Source organism: Neomonachus schauinslandi, chromosome 13 (genome assembly GCF_002201575.2).
Source record: "Neomonachus schauinslandi chromosome 13, ASM220157v2, whole genome shotgun sequence".
Taxonomy (NCBI): Eukaryota; Metazoa; Chordata; class Mammalia; order Carnivora; family Phocidae; genus Neomonachus; species Neomonachus schauinslandi.
The window spans coordinates 17,878,701-17,894,792 of record NC_058415.1 but is presented as its reverse complement, the minus strand read 5'-3'; the positions used below and the strand labels follow the sequence as shown (position 1 = coordinate 17,894,792).

The following is a 16,092-nucleotide window of genomic DNA, read 5'->3' as shown; positions in this document are numbered from 1 at the left end:
GAGAGTGATTATTTCCCTGGGATCTCTTGAGACAGAAGAGCCCTTAACTGTCACCTGCCGATGGATCCACTGGGGTCGGGCAGCATAGCCATGTCACCATGCCACCATTGACCCTGTGTGCCATGACCCAGTATATCTCTATCACATGAGCATTGAGCATGGCCTGGAAAGAGGAAGGGAGGGGAGAGGAATTTCCTGAGGACTAAGTAGATTAGGGACCAATGGAAGCATCTAGAAACCAGGGTCTAGTTTATTTTAATGTTTTTGATCAATCCTGCCTCGTTGACAAACATTTGATTTCTCGATCACACTTTGGCAACCATTGTATTCATGACGCATGCTGGAGGTGAGCTGGACCTGGATACTCTTTAACAAATCTTTGATCCTGATTCATTGGCACCTTGCCACCATGCTGGTTTTAACTTCCCTGAGTGTGGGTTTGCTGTGGCAACACAGAGGAAACACGTCACAGAATTAGGGAGAAGAGATCGCCAAATTCGTGGCCAAAAACAGATCTCTAAGAATGAGTACCTCTCCTTGACTGGTGGGCAAAAGTATGGCAAATGCATGCTTCATTCCTGTGTTCTGCTGCGTGCCTCCTTTGCCCTATGCAACTCACTGTTACCTGAGTAATACACACCCTTACAGTGAATTACACAATGTCTAGGTTAATTTATTCTGCAATCAGCAGAGGGCTAGAAATGGATATCCATCAGTCCGAACATGCCCTCAGGCCTGGATCTTCTGCAGGTGGACTGCAGAGAGAGAGCACTGAGAAGCACAGATTTGTTAGATGGTTGCAGATGTATCCACGGCTGGGTGGGAGCTGGGGTGCTTGTCAAACAGATCATCTGCCACTGAGCCAAGTACTACGTAGGGCTCCATTGTGGACAACACAGGGTGCTGTGAAAACCTGTTCAGTCTCCAGCCCCAAGCTACATTTGTACTTTCCCTTACTTTGTGTTACAAACAAGCTTCATGCATTAGCATGAGGATGGAGATAGACCATGTGCTTCTGTTAACATCGTAATTTCCACATTTTACTTATCTAGAAAGCATTCCTTTTCCTTAGCTCTTAGGCTCACATGGGGTGGAATACCATCATTCATTTTCTTTACTGGTAACCAGTTAAGCTGGCACAAGTCAAGCTCAATGTCTTGTGTGCACTGAAAATTAATTTTAGAATAAATTCAGAGGAACAGATAACTAAGGAAACTGTCTCTTCTCATGACCGTGCAATTTAGCCTACCTCAGGTAGATGAGGCTGGCTTGCCTCTGGGGGTAAGCTGGTTAGAGATGTAGATCATATATTCTGAAACATCAATCAATAGCTGCCACATTTTATCCCGTACTCATATCAAAACGTTTATTCTTTAATCCTTCAATTATTATCACTCAAATGGTAATGCTGAGAACTGGAATACATACAGGTACTCAAACTACAGGATCACATGAAAAAGGATGATGTTGATATATAAATGTAAAAACACTTCCAGGCCAAAATACATTCCATTATTTGTTTCTGCAGAGTAAACCAAATGATAGAAAAGGGAATTCTTACCTGGAGTCTTGAAGTTCCTCAGCTGGGAGGGGGTATCGTAAACTTCAAGGATCCAGTCACCGGTGGCTCGCTCTCCCCAGCAATGAATGGTCATGAACTCCCAGTTTTTAAATCCTTCCATAGAATGATCAAAGAGCCTATGAGAGAATCAGAAAGCATTGTTTTGTATGTCATTTAGAATCCAGTGAAGGTCAAGTCAAGACCATGACCAGTCATCTTTTTGTAACCATCAGCAGGTTCAGCTCAATACTGGAGGCTGTCTTCCTCCTGGAGGTTGACAATTAGTAGACCCAAACGCATGTCTTTGTAAACAGGCACAGGGATGGCCTTGTAATAGCAAATCTGGAAGTGGTAAACATTTGGGTATCCGGAAAACCAGGCTATGACTCTACCCACAAGAGTGATAGTATCAAGTATTAAAGATGTGGAGCAACTGAAACTCTCTTACACTGCTAATGGGAATGCAAAATGGTACAACTGCTCTGAAAATAGTCTGGTAGTTCTTACCATGTAACTCAACAATCCCCCTCCCAGACATTTACCCGAGAAGTGAAAACATATGTTCACACAAAGAACTCCACATGAATGTTCACAACAGCTTTATTCGTAATCCTTGAAAACTGTTAACAACTCAAATGTCCCTCAGCTAGTGAATGGGTAATCAAGTTCTGGTATATTCATACGACAAAATACTACCCAGTAATAAAAACTATTGAACTACTAATAAATGCAACATGAATTAGTTTCAAAAGCATTTAAACTAAATGAAAGAAGTCAGACACAAAAGACTATGTGCTGTAGGATTCAATTTATATGACATTCTAGAAAAGGAATATAAACAGAAATAGATCAGTAGATGCCAGGGGCTGGGAGGGAAAAGGGGGCATGGTGGAAGTTCTGGGGGTGACAGAATTGTTTTATATCTTGAAAATAACGGTGTATGGTTATACAACAATATTTGTCAAAACTCATTAAGTTACTCACATTAAAAAGTGAATTGTATTGTGTGTAAATTATGCCTCAGTAAAAAGACCCTGCCACTCATCTTAACCAGTTCAGGGAGTCATGCCTGGAAGTCCAGCCTACATTCTACTCTTCTAGCTCTTCTAATGGTTTTCTAAGCTCTGAATTCCCTGTATGAAATCTCTTTCTGCTTGAAATAGCTAGAATTGTTTCCTGTGATATAATCCTGAGGGATATAAAATATGAAAACATTAAATAAAAGAAAACAAAATCCTCATTAAGAATAAAGAGATGTCGGGGCGCCTGGGTGGCTCAGTCGGTTAAGTGTCTGCCTTCAGCTCAGGTCATGATCCCAGGGTCCTGGAATCGAGCCCCGCATCAAGCTCCCTGCTCAGTGGGAAGCCTGCTTCTCCCTCTCCCCCTCCCCCTGCTTGTGTTCCCTCTCTCGCTTTGTCTCTGTCAAAAAAAAAAAAAAAAAAGAATAAAGAGATGTCAATAGATAATGTATAAAACAAGCACATGAAGAAAGAGACATATCATTTATATAGGCACATTATATAGAATTGACAACCCAAAGAAATATTAAGAAGATTTCTATAGAGGGATGCCTGGCTGGCTCAGTCAGTAGAACATGCAACTCTTTTTTTTTTTTTAAGATTTTATTTATTTATTTGAGAGAGAGAGAGACAACGAGAGTGAGAACACAAGCACGAAGAGTGGGAAAGGGAGAAGCAGGTTTCCCGCTGAGCAGAGAGCCTGACGTGGGGCTCAATCCCAGAACCCTGGGATCATGACCTGAGCCGAAGGCAGATGCTTAATGACTGAGCCACCCAGGCACCCCAGAACATGCAACTCTTGATCTTGGGGTTATGAGTTCAAGCCCCATGTTGGGTGTAGACCCTACTTAGAAAAAGATTTCTATAGAGATGGGACATAGAAGGTTAAAAACTAAAAGATGGGGCAAGAAACTGATTTTTTTTTTTTAAGAATATTTAAAAAAAATTATGTGCGTCTATTATTTTTGTTGAAAAAATAATAAAACTAGAGAAAGAATTTGAGAGCTAGAGAGGCAAACAGAGAGGCAAAAACAACCCTAGTATTGTCTTAGGAGCAACCATGTCCAGTTACTGGGACATAACTGTCCTTCCGTGGAGACAAAGTTCATGGCAACTGGATGTTGATGGCTATTCAAAACATGCAATCAACTCTCCTTGCTTTAATTTCATGCTCACCAAGGAAATTGGTGGGTATAATCTGGCATTCTATGTATATCTTCCCATTGGGAGAAAAAGTGCCCTTCTGAAACCAAAAATAAACCAGTTTAATCTCCTTATAATTTAATATACTAGAATTCTGATTTTTTACATACAAAAGCGTTCTATCAATATGTTTGAGGATCCCTCTAAAATGACAGCTGGATCCTGAAACTGAAGGGTTGGTTGGCATAACTGGAATGTATTGGGTAAATGGCGGACACTCGGCAGTTTTCCCTAGAGAAACTCAATAAACAGGAAAATCACCTCTATGTGTTCCTCAGCCCTTAGAAGAAGAAAAGGGCAAGTAGTTATTGGCATTGGCAAAGTGTCCCACGGCTGGAAAATTTGAGAAAGGCCGAGGTCGAGTCGAACAGATCTCTTTACTGGAGAACATCGCAGATCTCTGGGATGTTCAAATACATTTTGTTAATTTCCATAATGGGGTTAATGGTAGGAAGTAATTTTCAAAGCTTCTATGAGTGAGAAGCCCCTTTTTCTCTTTTTAGAATATCTGTATACTATCTATAAGGGTTAGTTCTGAACAGAGGAGTGTGGCGTTTCAATGAGAACCATATTGGATGCGGTGGCTTACCCTCATGGTAACAGGGATGGAAATAGTGGCTCCTTACATGAATGTCTTCCTAGTATAAAAGATTGATTAAAGAGCTTCATTAGATTAGGGATGGTGCATTTTGTGGAGATCCCATAATGCATGCACTACCACGACAGGGCTTGGTTCATAAGCTTTTGGCTTAAAACTAGACTTGGCCAGGAAGAAACTGCTGGCTCATCATATAACTGACTTACATACAGAGAGTCCTTCACGTAAACCCAGAGGGTGGGTATGTTGGATGAAAAGGAGAAACAGCGGTGGGGAAGGAGGAGGCTTTTCAAATCTCCCTTCCTCTCAGACAGATGTTACAGAGGGGAGTATGTTGACGGAGACATGCGTGGAGGCAGAAACCAATCTAGAACCACTTCTCAGCCCACAGAGTTCTGATTTAGGCTCGAGATCACTGAAGCCATTGTGCCATTTGAGGGCACCGAAGCAACAACTTGTCACATAATACCTTTCCAAGAGTGCCAAACTTAAAAGCAATTCCCAAACAGTTTAGACAGAGCATTTGGCTCATTGCCTCACGTCCAAAAACTACAAAGGAGACTTGAGGCTGCCATCACATGAGGGGCAGTCTTGTTTCCACAACCGTAGCCAACTTTTAATTACTCATGGGTCAATTATTTGACTGCTGGATTAGTGGACCCTGTGTTTCTCCCCTTCTACCCTTTCCTGTCCACCTTTGAAAATCATGCCATTGCTGCCAATCACTTTTAAATCACATTCGGAACCCAAATTAAATATAAACCGGGTGCCAAGAAGAAATATCCATAATCAGCATTCAAATAAGTGTTTCAAAGCCCGAATATAAATGGGCTTTGTCTATCTGGCTAAGCGGTTGCCCACCCCGGTCTCTTCCCTTTATGCAGAGCTGAATGCTCATTAATTTCATGTGGACATAAAAGTTGAGGAGACGAATTAAAAATGCAGCCAAACACGATCATTGCATTTTGCTAAAGGAGTTGATGGGGAAAGAAATAGACACTGATTACTGCTGTTGTTTCGACTAGCTGGCCATTCACGTTTCTAATCTCACCCCGTTCTTTATTTTCTTCTGATTCAGCACTTAAACTAGTCCCGATTTTTTGGCACCGCAACAATGATCAACCCGGCCTCGTCTGTATATCACAGAAGGTAACCATTCATAACCATTTCTAATCTCACCCCGTTCTTTATTTTTTTCTGGTTCAGCACTTAAAACTAGTCCCGATTTTTCTGGCACCGTAACAATGATCAACCCGGCCTCATCTGTATATCACAGAAGGTAATGCTGGTAGTAGATTCAATCTGTGTTGCAAACAACACCCTTGCTCAAGACAAGCAAGTGTCAAAGCACTGGACACCAGCTAAAGAGATTCTCATTGTGTGGTCTCCATTTATCAACGAAAAAGTCCAATGCCCAGTCTGAACGTCTGCGCTGGGCCAACAGTGAAGAAACCCAACACATGCTAACATTAGCATGGATAAAATGTCAGTAAAGCAGGGCCAGTGTGCGGAAGGCTGGAGTAATTAACTCCATGGCCGATTCACATCCTCTGTTGCAGCGAAACCCCGTCAGAGTTGACTTCATAATCATGTGCTCGATGAAATGATATATGCCTGTGATAGCACAAATTATGCATTCAATTATTAAAACGGTGCTCCACAGCCCTATCCCTGTGAGCGGTTTTCAAATAAATTACTTTAGATGAAGCCTGGTAGAAAAGACGGCCATTAAGTGCAGTGCATCCTTCTGAGGAATTAACTCAGGAAATAACTCATATAATTAGTGTAAGCTTTCTTTCCCCTTTCACTTAAAGAGTCTAGCCAATGTGTCAAGGCTACAACATTCTTCAGTGGTGTTATGGCAACTAAATAACAAGACATTTTATAAGTACTGACAGCTATGTGTTATCATATAATTATTTCTAAAGTTATAAAGGGATCTTAATTTCAGAATCATCTACTACTCCCCAAACAGTATTTATGTTCATTACGGAATTAGACGTTAGACAGGTATTTTTAGAAGTTGCCTTTTTCTTTCTTTCTCTGTCTCTTAAAATACTTAATTATTATTTTCTTTTTAGGGCTTTATCGCAATTTAACGTAGAACTTACAGAATGCTTGAAGCGCTCATTTGGCTTAATTGTCATTCAGTTTTTTATTTTCTTTAGCTCTGTTCGGCTTTTGCAAGTTTTAAATGATTTGCTTCTGAAATAGGGTATTTAAAATGCACTAAGTTTTTCTGTCTCCCCTCATCGAAGTTACTTCTTTAAGAAAGGTTGAGAGAGAGGTACTAGTTCTAGAGCTTTGGAATACCTAAAAAGAGGAGTTTTTAAGAAAAAAGAAACTTTCAACCTGCATACTATTACTTACTGACCAGGCCCAAAATGCATTCCTTCTCGTGGATCTATGATGTCGCACATAATCTTGCAGATTTATTCCATTTAAGAGTGGATGCCTTTTATCTAAGTATCTGTTTTCGATTACAGACGCCTTTGTAAATTACTCGCACAGTACCCAGCAGTGTTCTGCCCACAAGTCTTTTAAGGACACGAACATAACAAGAATGTTGTATGAAAAGCTGGGTGATCTTTTTAAATCGGTGAGATTGAAAATGTGGTCCGTGGACAGGCAGCTTCCGCATCACCTGGGAGCTTCTTAGAAATGCAAATTCATGGACCTCACCCAGACCTACAGGATCAGACTCTGGGAGAGGGGCCCAGCCGTGTGTGTCTGATGGAGTCATCCACCAGGTGCTTTGAGAAGCACTGTGTAAACAAGGGTTAGCACTTATTAAGTGCTTATTGTGTGTTCCAGAAGCGGTGCTAAGGACTTGCTGTATGTGATCCCTTTCAATGCTTGTGACAACCATGTGAGGAGGACACTAACCACAGCATCTATTTTCTAGATGAGAGACTTGCTTTTCAAAGTCAAACGTAAAAATTGGTGAAATCCAGATAGGCCCAGCTCTAACGCCAAAGGTTCTACCTTCTTTTGGGGCAAGGAAGAGGGTTCTTATGGTGAGGCCTTATTGGAATGTAGAATTTCCACTGCAGAAGTATAATTTTTACTGCAAGCCACAAATGCACTTAGTTGGCATGATACTTCACAAATGTCAATGGTCTGTCATTGAACATTTGGGCAGCAACAGAAGTGACTCAAATATAAACACCACATTTAAACATATTTAATTATAGAAGCCTATAGGCTTTGCAGACTCGCAAGTGTACCTTCTCTCTACTTAAGACCATAATTAGAAGCAGAGATATTTGTCTGTAATCAAATTTAGAAAGACAAGGAAAAAAGTTTCAGCTTTCATTCAGAAGCCAAAATTTGGAACAGAGGGCTACTATAGCTACACTAAATCTCAAACTCACGGACTTGCGGGGAGGGGGAGGTTCAGGGGAGAAAGACCGCTTTTCATAATTCTAACAAATGCAGCTGAAGGAAGAATCTGGTGAAGCCAGCTTTTGTTGGAAAACTTTTACACAGGCAGAATTTGAATACGTGGTGGTATAAAAAAAAGGCTAAATCTGAAGTTGTGCCTGTCTAAAAACATGTTAAAGGAACCCAAGCCCACCTAGACTCCCCCCGGCCAATGCAAGACCTCCAGATTCTCTCCAGAGGTAAAGCATTTGTGCTGATTATTCAGCGTGGCTTTTTGTGAGGCGGGGTGCACAGGCCAAGAGGAGGACCAGGAGGGTGGGAGGGCAGGAGAAAACAAAGGGATTAGAAGAAACTAACCATTTGCCCATTCCAGGCCTGCTCTGTGAACTCAGTGCTCCCACCCACTAAATTATCAACCTGGCTTGCCAGGGGTGCTCGCATGCTGGGCTAATGGGGCACGCTCAAGTTGGACTAGTTCTGAACGCTGCCGAGTGCCTTCCAGGGCCCAGCACCTGCAGATGCTTCCTCCAACAGCTGTTCTCCACGGGAGTTCTAGCAAGTGCCCGTCAGCCGGGACGGGGAGGCACTGAGGGCTTCCAGACGGCCCACACGGGCCAAGTGCTCAGCGACCTTGCGGAAAATCGATTCCCAAGGAATTGTTGTGTTGTGGGGATCAACAGCACTGAAACACACGGGGACAGCTCTCGGCCACCTCAGCTCTACCTCTTCATCTCAAATGACCCCTCACATAAGGAAACTTCCTGTTGTGACCGTTGAGAGGTCTCTTTCAACTACATGCTATTCTTCGCTTTACCATGGTCCTCCTTAGAAATCTTGACTTCTTTGAAAGAAAGATAAGTGTCCAACCGGGGAACCATTTATTGCTCTCATTAATAATCTCTGACACACAATTTCCTTCCAGAACCTGACCTATCCACCTTTCCTTGAGGAAGTATTATTGCCTTGCAGGCCAACGTGAAGGACACCAGGAGGGGAGTAGGCCTTCCCTTCAGCCTGTCCCCACCCCTCTCCTATGCTGCTCGTCCTCAGCGCCCAATCCAGGCAAGGGGCCTTGAAACACGGCCAAGGTGAGGGGACACAAAGACTCCCGGCCCCTAGGTCAGAGACTAAAAGGTTCTGAGTAGAGATTTCCTCTCATAAAAGGAAAGCTTCAGAACATGCTAGAAGGAAAAAAAAAGGCCAAAAGAAACGGTCTTTCCTTAACTGCTTTGGTTGAAGGGATGCTCCTAGCATCAAGCACAGCAAGGGCAGCGGAGTCTGGCCTCGGACGCTGCATGTGCTTTTGGGACTGGGTGCCACTGCTTTAGGCTTCAGGGGTCAGCTGCTTAGAATGATGTGTCCGGGGAACGGCGGACAAATGAATTCACAACATCCGTTACACCTCCGGGGTGTCTCCAGCCCTTCTGCCCCTCCGGTCCGCCCACCGCCTTTGGGTGGCTACTTCCTTTCAGTACTGACATGAAACACATACAAAAGAGCAGCCCTTGGAGAAAACGTTCCAGAGAAGTCACACGCCGGGTAGCAACTTTATTCCCAGGGGGGTCTTGATGGCCGAGACTGAGGTCAACTTCACCACCGCTGGTCACTGCGCATCTGAAATACGTGCTTCCTTTGTCGGGCACAAGTCAGGCGGCAGGGCTGGGCTGGGCACTTGGCAAAGAGCCAAGCAGGTGTCGCTCCTGCGCATGCGCGCGGACTGAAGCCCGTGCCGTGGCAAGCCACCAAATCCTGCGACGGGGCCACAGCCCCTCTGCTTCCCAGCCTCCTGCCTGAAGTCACTCCGGGGGCAGGCCAACTAGAAACGCTGCAGTAGGCAGGAAAAGCCCGGAAAGCCTGAGGACTCTGAGTTTTCCAAGCCCCCAGCGACCGTGAAGGGACGGTTTTTCTAGAACAGAGGAGGACCAAGGGGCCTCAGGCACACATGCGTGAGGCAAACCTTTGCGCCGCCGTGTTTCACCCGGATACTCCCTCAACTTTAACGCAGATGAATGAAGGCAAAGGAAAAGAAAGGACAATGGAGGAAAAGGTCTTCCCTCGCTTCAGTAGCAACAGCTGGGGTGACCTCCTAGTCGCGGAATTGTGCATCGGAAGGCGTCGCCCGCTGGAAAGCAGCATTGACCCCTGCTTGCGGCGGGGGGACGGCATGGGTGGCACGTCCAGGGATCCGAGCCCAAAGCAGCCTGCCCTTCTCCACTTATTCTGGCAGAGCTGCGCTGCATAAGGCACGAAGCCCACGTTTTCCCACGCCCCAATGGAGGACGTTAGGTTTTAAAGAACGCGAGTCGGCCAAGCACAGATGTCAAATGTAATGAAAGATTCCGGGTTCTGGACTCCCAGTCACTGTCATCCAGAATTGCGAGTGCTCTCTCTCTTTCTCCCAGTGCTAGAGCAGATGAAGTTGGGGATTTTGCTCAGTCTTGCTTTTGGTTCTGCAGGGTTGCATCAGCCCCTGGCCTCTCAGCCCCAATGGCCTGTTGTCAGTCCTAACAAAGCCCACCACCGCCCTGGCCACCTGCCTATGTGGGCAGGTGGCTATGTCTGCATAAAAGCCTGGCTCTCGTTTGGACTATATATGCCATTCATGATAAGACTTTTGCTCCCAGTATGTGTTCGTCTTGGAGGAAAAAAAGATCAAATTGAAGAAGCAATTAGGCTTCTAGCTGTGGTTTATATTTTAGAACCATAGAGGGGACGAAGTGTAATTTAAGACAACCTGACATCTTCCCATTCTGGTCCCACTTTTTGACAAGCACCTGCTGCCCATGCTCCCAACCATTCAAAAACCTATGGAGCAAAAGAAAACTGGTGCTAGAACATTCTGGCTTTTCAGCAGGATCGTGGCAATACAGCTACCTCCTGGCTCAGTGTTTGGAGGGAGCAGGGAAAAGGCAAGAGGCTAAGAAGAGAAACTGAGTACCCTCTTGAGCAGTAAAGACTAAAGGGCCAACCTTTAGAATATGGGTCAGCAAATTACAGTCAATCTTCAAGCCAAATCCAGCCTGTTGTCTGTTTCTGTAAATAAAGTTTTATTGGAAAAAAGCCATGTCCATTCATTCACACTGCCTAGGGGCTTTTGGGCTCTGAGGCAGAGCTGAACAGTTGCCACAGAAACACGGCCTGCAAAGCTCAAAACATTTACTAACAGGCTCTTTGCAGAAAAAATTTGCCCACACCTGTTTTAAAACAAATAGAACTTCCTTTAAGGTTGGACAAGGCCTGGGCAAGAGGATTCAGTTAATCTGTAACAAATTCCGGCAGACATTTTGGACAGGGGAGAGAATCTCAAAGGCCTAAGGAGTTAGTGCTCTGCATTTCCTTGTTAGGATAAACAACAACAGGCGGCCTTCAATTTTTCTGCGGCATCCTTGCGATATTACCCGAGTATTAAATGTTACACTGTCCCATTCCTACAGATTCTAGGCAGTTTTACATTCCCTCATTTACTTAAAGATTTTATTTATTTATTTTAGAGAGGGGGGAGGGGTGGAGGGAGAGGGAAGGAGAATCTCCAGCAGACTCCCTGCTGAGTGCGGAGCCCAACATGTGACTTGATCTCAGGACCCCGAGATCATTACCTGAGCCGAAATCAAGAGTCAGCCACTCAACTGACTGAGGCACCCCGGCGCCCCTGCACTCGCTCATTTATGTATGGGCAGTAAGAGCTCTGACTGTCCCATCCTGACATCTATGTGCCCCCTTAGTTCTTCGTGAGTCAGGAGCAGGTGACGCTTTCTACCTTCCACAGCAGCTGAGTGTTGGTGTTGCCAGAGGCTATCACAGTACCTGTTGGCCAAAAGCTGGGACCTGGTTCCTGAGGGCGAGGTCAGGTAGATGGCCAGGTCTCCCCTCCTGGGATGGGTGATGGTTATGCGCACAACTACGTGCTCCAGGTAGTTGACGTGGTGGTTGGGGTTATCAGAACAGCCCGAAGCTTTGTAGATGGAGCGCACCGCACTGTTGGGGCGGATGGTCCTGCAACAGAGAGAGACAGAGTGTGAGCAGAGCACACGCCGGGGCCAGGCTGGGTAAACCTGCGGGCCCGGAATGATGATGTGATGTACCACAAACCACTGGTGGCTGGATACTGACCAGTGGTGGCTGGATACTGACCTTGGGTGATGGCACCCATCACCCAAGGTCACTTCAGGGATTAACCCTGGTTATTAGAGAGTAGGAAAGATGCAAGTGAGAGAAAATGGCGGAATTAAAGTTCTTTCATCTTCCTGCAGGGAGGGGTCTCGAACTTGAGGGTATCACCTTGTTAAAACGCAGAGCGCTGAGCCCCTGCCCGCAATGTCTGATTTAGTGAGGCTGAGGTGGGCTCCAAGAATGTGCATTTCTCACAAGTTCCCAGGTGACAGTGATGTTGCTGATCTATGGAATATCCTTTTCAGACTACTGGTAGAGGGTACGGTGGTATGGGGGAGGCTTGGGGATTGCCATGACCTTGGTTAAATCCCTGGTCTACCACTTCCTTGCTCTGTAACCCAGGGGGCACAGGCCTCCTCTGGCCTGAACATTCCTGGCTTCTTCACTAGCTTCCACTGTCCCCCATGAACACTGGGCTCCCGTCACACTGACGTCAGTTCAAGTTGGGGGTGATTCGTCTCCCACCTCAGAAACTCTGCCTGAATTTTTTTTTTTTTTTTTTTTTTTTTTTTGCTTTGCTGTTGTTCCTAGGGCTGACTCTCCTTCTTCCTTCATGGTCAAAACTTGAATTTCACTCTCTGAGACTGTCATTGAACCATAGGAAAGATATGCCCCCTACTTATTTTCTATCTGTTTTACTTCCAACCTATCGTTACCTTTATATACTGTGCTAAAAATATAATTCGTAATTACACGTTATAGGGTGCAGTTTCCAGACTATCAAGTTTAGTTTTTTGGAGTACGCTGACTTAGGGAGAACACTTGCACCATGAAATAGAAATACTGGCTGAGTTGAAATCTTAAGAATGCCCATCTGTAAGGGTCCTCCAAATCCCCTGTTAAGAGATGCTTTTAAGGATTCTTGGGTCCTATTATGTGGATTTAACAGCTTAGCATCCTAGACATTCTATGAGAATTTTACAATTATGTTAGAAAAAAAAAAACCATGACACAAGCTTTCGGCTTCCACGGACAACAAAGGGCCGTCTGGAGCACTTGTGCTGATCTCTTTCAGGAAATTGCTATGCCGTCTGCTTGCCGCGAGCATTACTTGATTTGTCGGTCTGTGCTCTCCACGCACACGTGCTGCTGAGGAACAGTGGTCCACTTCTCTGCTTCCGTCACCATGGCTTCCGCATCCATCAGTCCAAATCCATACAGGTGGCTCACTATGGGAGGCAAGAGGCTGGTCAGCTTCATGGAAGTTAGGATCAGCCTAGGCTGTCTATGTTGAGTTCTGGCCAAGAGCCCAGACACATCCCTATGGGATCCTAGCGTTCTTTCTAGGCATGATTAAAAAACAAAAAACAAATAAAACAACACGTGAACAAACCTAACAAGATTATAAAACAGATGTCTGTTATTCAGTGATGACGTATTAGGACTAGTAACAGGACTATCATTTATGGATTATTACCACGTGGCAGGCACTAGACTGTCTTTCTCCATGTAACCCCCTCCACGATCTTAAGATGTTGGTGCTATTGTGATCATCATTCATGAGACGAGAACACTGAGGAACAGAGAGAGACCTAAGACCGAGTAGCAATTCAGTGGTTGAGCTGGATTCTAACCCACGGAGTTTTGCTCCAAGGCCTTAATTGTTAACCACTTCAAGTGATGACCTCATCAATTTTGTAAGATAATGAATAGGTTCAAAAAGAAGGGACAGTGTCCACACCCTCTCCTGGTTCAACAAGAATGTACATGCAAGAAATACCAGTTTTCTGACATATCCAGGAGTTAGGCCGAACATCTCGGAAGACAACAATTATTACCTTTCCTCCAGCATATGAAAAATTGATTAAACTTTATGCATGCAATATTTGGAGGCCTCTAGACTTTTATGCCAGTGTCTTCGAATGTTGTAATCTTTTGGTTCTCAGTAAGAACACCTATTGATCTAAATCTGATTTTGATATAACGGTCTCAGAAATTTCAATCACATATAGGAATATTTTTTTAAATTAATTAATTTTTTTTGCCCCATCCCCCCACTCCCCTCCCCTCCAGCGACCCTCAGTTTGTTTCCTACATATAGGAATATTTTAACGATGATATGGCAATATCCACATGTGTAGTTCTTTTTAAAAAATACTTTAAAATCCCAGTGAATACTTAAAAAATCTCCACCCTGTATTAAACTATCTCATATCTTTATATTTAACACAAAGTCACATTGCTACCAGATTTGTTGCCTAAAACATTTTCCTTATAACATTATTTTACATGAAAATGTCTGTCGCTGTCCATGCTTATGGATTATTTCAGTACTTGCGCTTGGAATTCAAGACACTCTATGATATCATCCCATTCTACTTGCACAACAACATCCTCACCAAAACCTGGGCTTTAGAAAGGTCATTCCTTTACAGTTCCCAGTCATACCTTGCTCTTTCTGCCTCACTGCTTTGGCTCATGCTGAGACCTTGGCCTGGAATTCCCTCCCTCCTGCTCTCTGCAGAGTCGCATTCTACTCCTAAGTTCTGGAAGGCTTAGCTAGTCTGTCTTCTTGAAAAATCCTCTGACCAATAAAAGTCAATAGACATTTACTGAAACTCAGCCATCTGTCATGAAGGAACTTTTCTCTTTTCAAGTCCCTATAACTCTAATCAGTTTGTCAGTCCATCTGCCCTTCTGCACATCTAGCCATCCGTCCATCTACCCACACATCCATGCATCTGTGCGTCCATCCAACATTGCATGAGTGCCTTCTATGTGCAAGGCATTGTATTACACACTGCGCTTTTAATTATGTGTCATTAATGGAATTACTGATTAATTCTGTCAACACATATCTTTGTACCCCAACTATATTGTAACCTGCTTGATGGCAGGAACTAGGACTTCTATTTCTTCATATGTTTCATGGGATTTAGCAGAACTTTATACAGATGGGGAAAAAATGATTGCATATAAAAAAGGAAAACCGTGTTAGGGTTCGGAAATACTGCTTTACCTCTGCTAATTTGCTAATTATATAATTCTTGGCAAATGAGATAAAACAGCTAACCCACAATTTCCTTGTGATATGACTGGCTATCCCGTCACCATTACTAAGCTGATTAAGTATTGTTATTTGTCCCATGTGAGAAACTCTTCATCAAGACCTATACAAATGTAAGGGCTCATTATTATACTATCAGGTACTCAGACAGACAGAACATACTGAGTAAAACTGAATAAACCTACCTAGAGATAGCAAGAATATATGTGGGATTCTTATACTTGTATTTTTATAACTTCTATTATAAACGATTATTTCTTGATTAAAAAGAGATGTATATTCATTGTAAAAACCTGGAAATACATCCAGAAAAGAATGAAGAAAGCGAAACTCATCAATAACCTCATCACAAATTGCTAACTGTATATTAACAGGTCTGTATCAACAACTCTAGATATTTAGTTTTAGTTACAGGACATGATGCGAGGAGACTGCACCTCCTCAGTTAAAACAGAGTCTACAGGTGACCCACGTGTTATAGGAGAAAGGTCAAGCGTGGGTTTAAGGAAACCGAATTGTCGAGATCTCTTAGGCAAGTTCATGGAAATCCCAGGTTCTCACTTATCACTTAACCATCAATACAGGCAATGATCTGTATCATTTCATCATGAACAGTCCAAGGCACTGTTTTCCCTAGAGGACCTGAAATTATCGCCAAACACGTTTTGCTATGCCAGGCTCTCTAACTCTGCACGGTACCCAAATATCCCCATGCTGGTGTCAAGTGGTTTTAAACGAGCACAACTTATCATTTGATCTCAGTTTAGGGGAAAAAAAGATGAAAGATTTGATTGGCAAGTGGGGGGAGGGGAAAAGGCTGGGTGGGAACTTGGCGGGTGGGGGGGGGGACATGAGGGCTGCCTGGACTCTGGCTCAGCTGCACTTGCGCCGCACCCCCATCCCCAATAACTGCCACCCTAACAACCATTAGGACATAAATTAACACCTAGAGTCATCAAATGCAGCAAACACTTCAGGCCTGAGGAACAACCACTTGAGTTAAGTAGAAAAGCACCTTGAGTCTTTATGAAGGCCATAAATTTGTTTCCTTTTCTGAGTCAATCCCTACCCTCCAGAAACGATGTCCATTCATGCAACACTCAAAGGAGACGTTCAGAAAAGAGGCTGGCCAGTTCCAGTTAAACTACAA

At 43.9% G+C, this 16,092-nt stretch overlaps 1 protein-coding gene across 3 annotated transcripts in view; it reads right to left on the bottom strand.

Moving 5' to 3' along the window:
- Positions 1 to 16,092, bottom strand: part of PCSK5 (proprotein convertase subtilisin/kexin type 5) — a 463,530-nt gene that overhangs the window by 202,114 nt on the left and 245,324 nt on the right. For all 3 annotated transcript variants that reach the window (XM_044920816.1, XM_021689363.1, XM_021689364.2), the window contains exons 11-13: positions 12,987 to 13,104; positions 11,570 to 11,758; positions 1,562 to 1,698 (exon numbers count right to left, since the gene is read on the bottom strand). In XM_044920816.1, the coding sequence (XP_044776751.1) occupies positions 1,562 to 1,698; positions 11,570 to 11,758; positions 12,987 to 13,104 (444 nt within the window). The remainder of the gene's footprint in view (positions 1 to 1,561; positions 1,699 to 11,569; positions 11,759 to 12,986; positions 13,105 to 16,092) is intronic.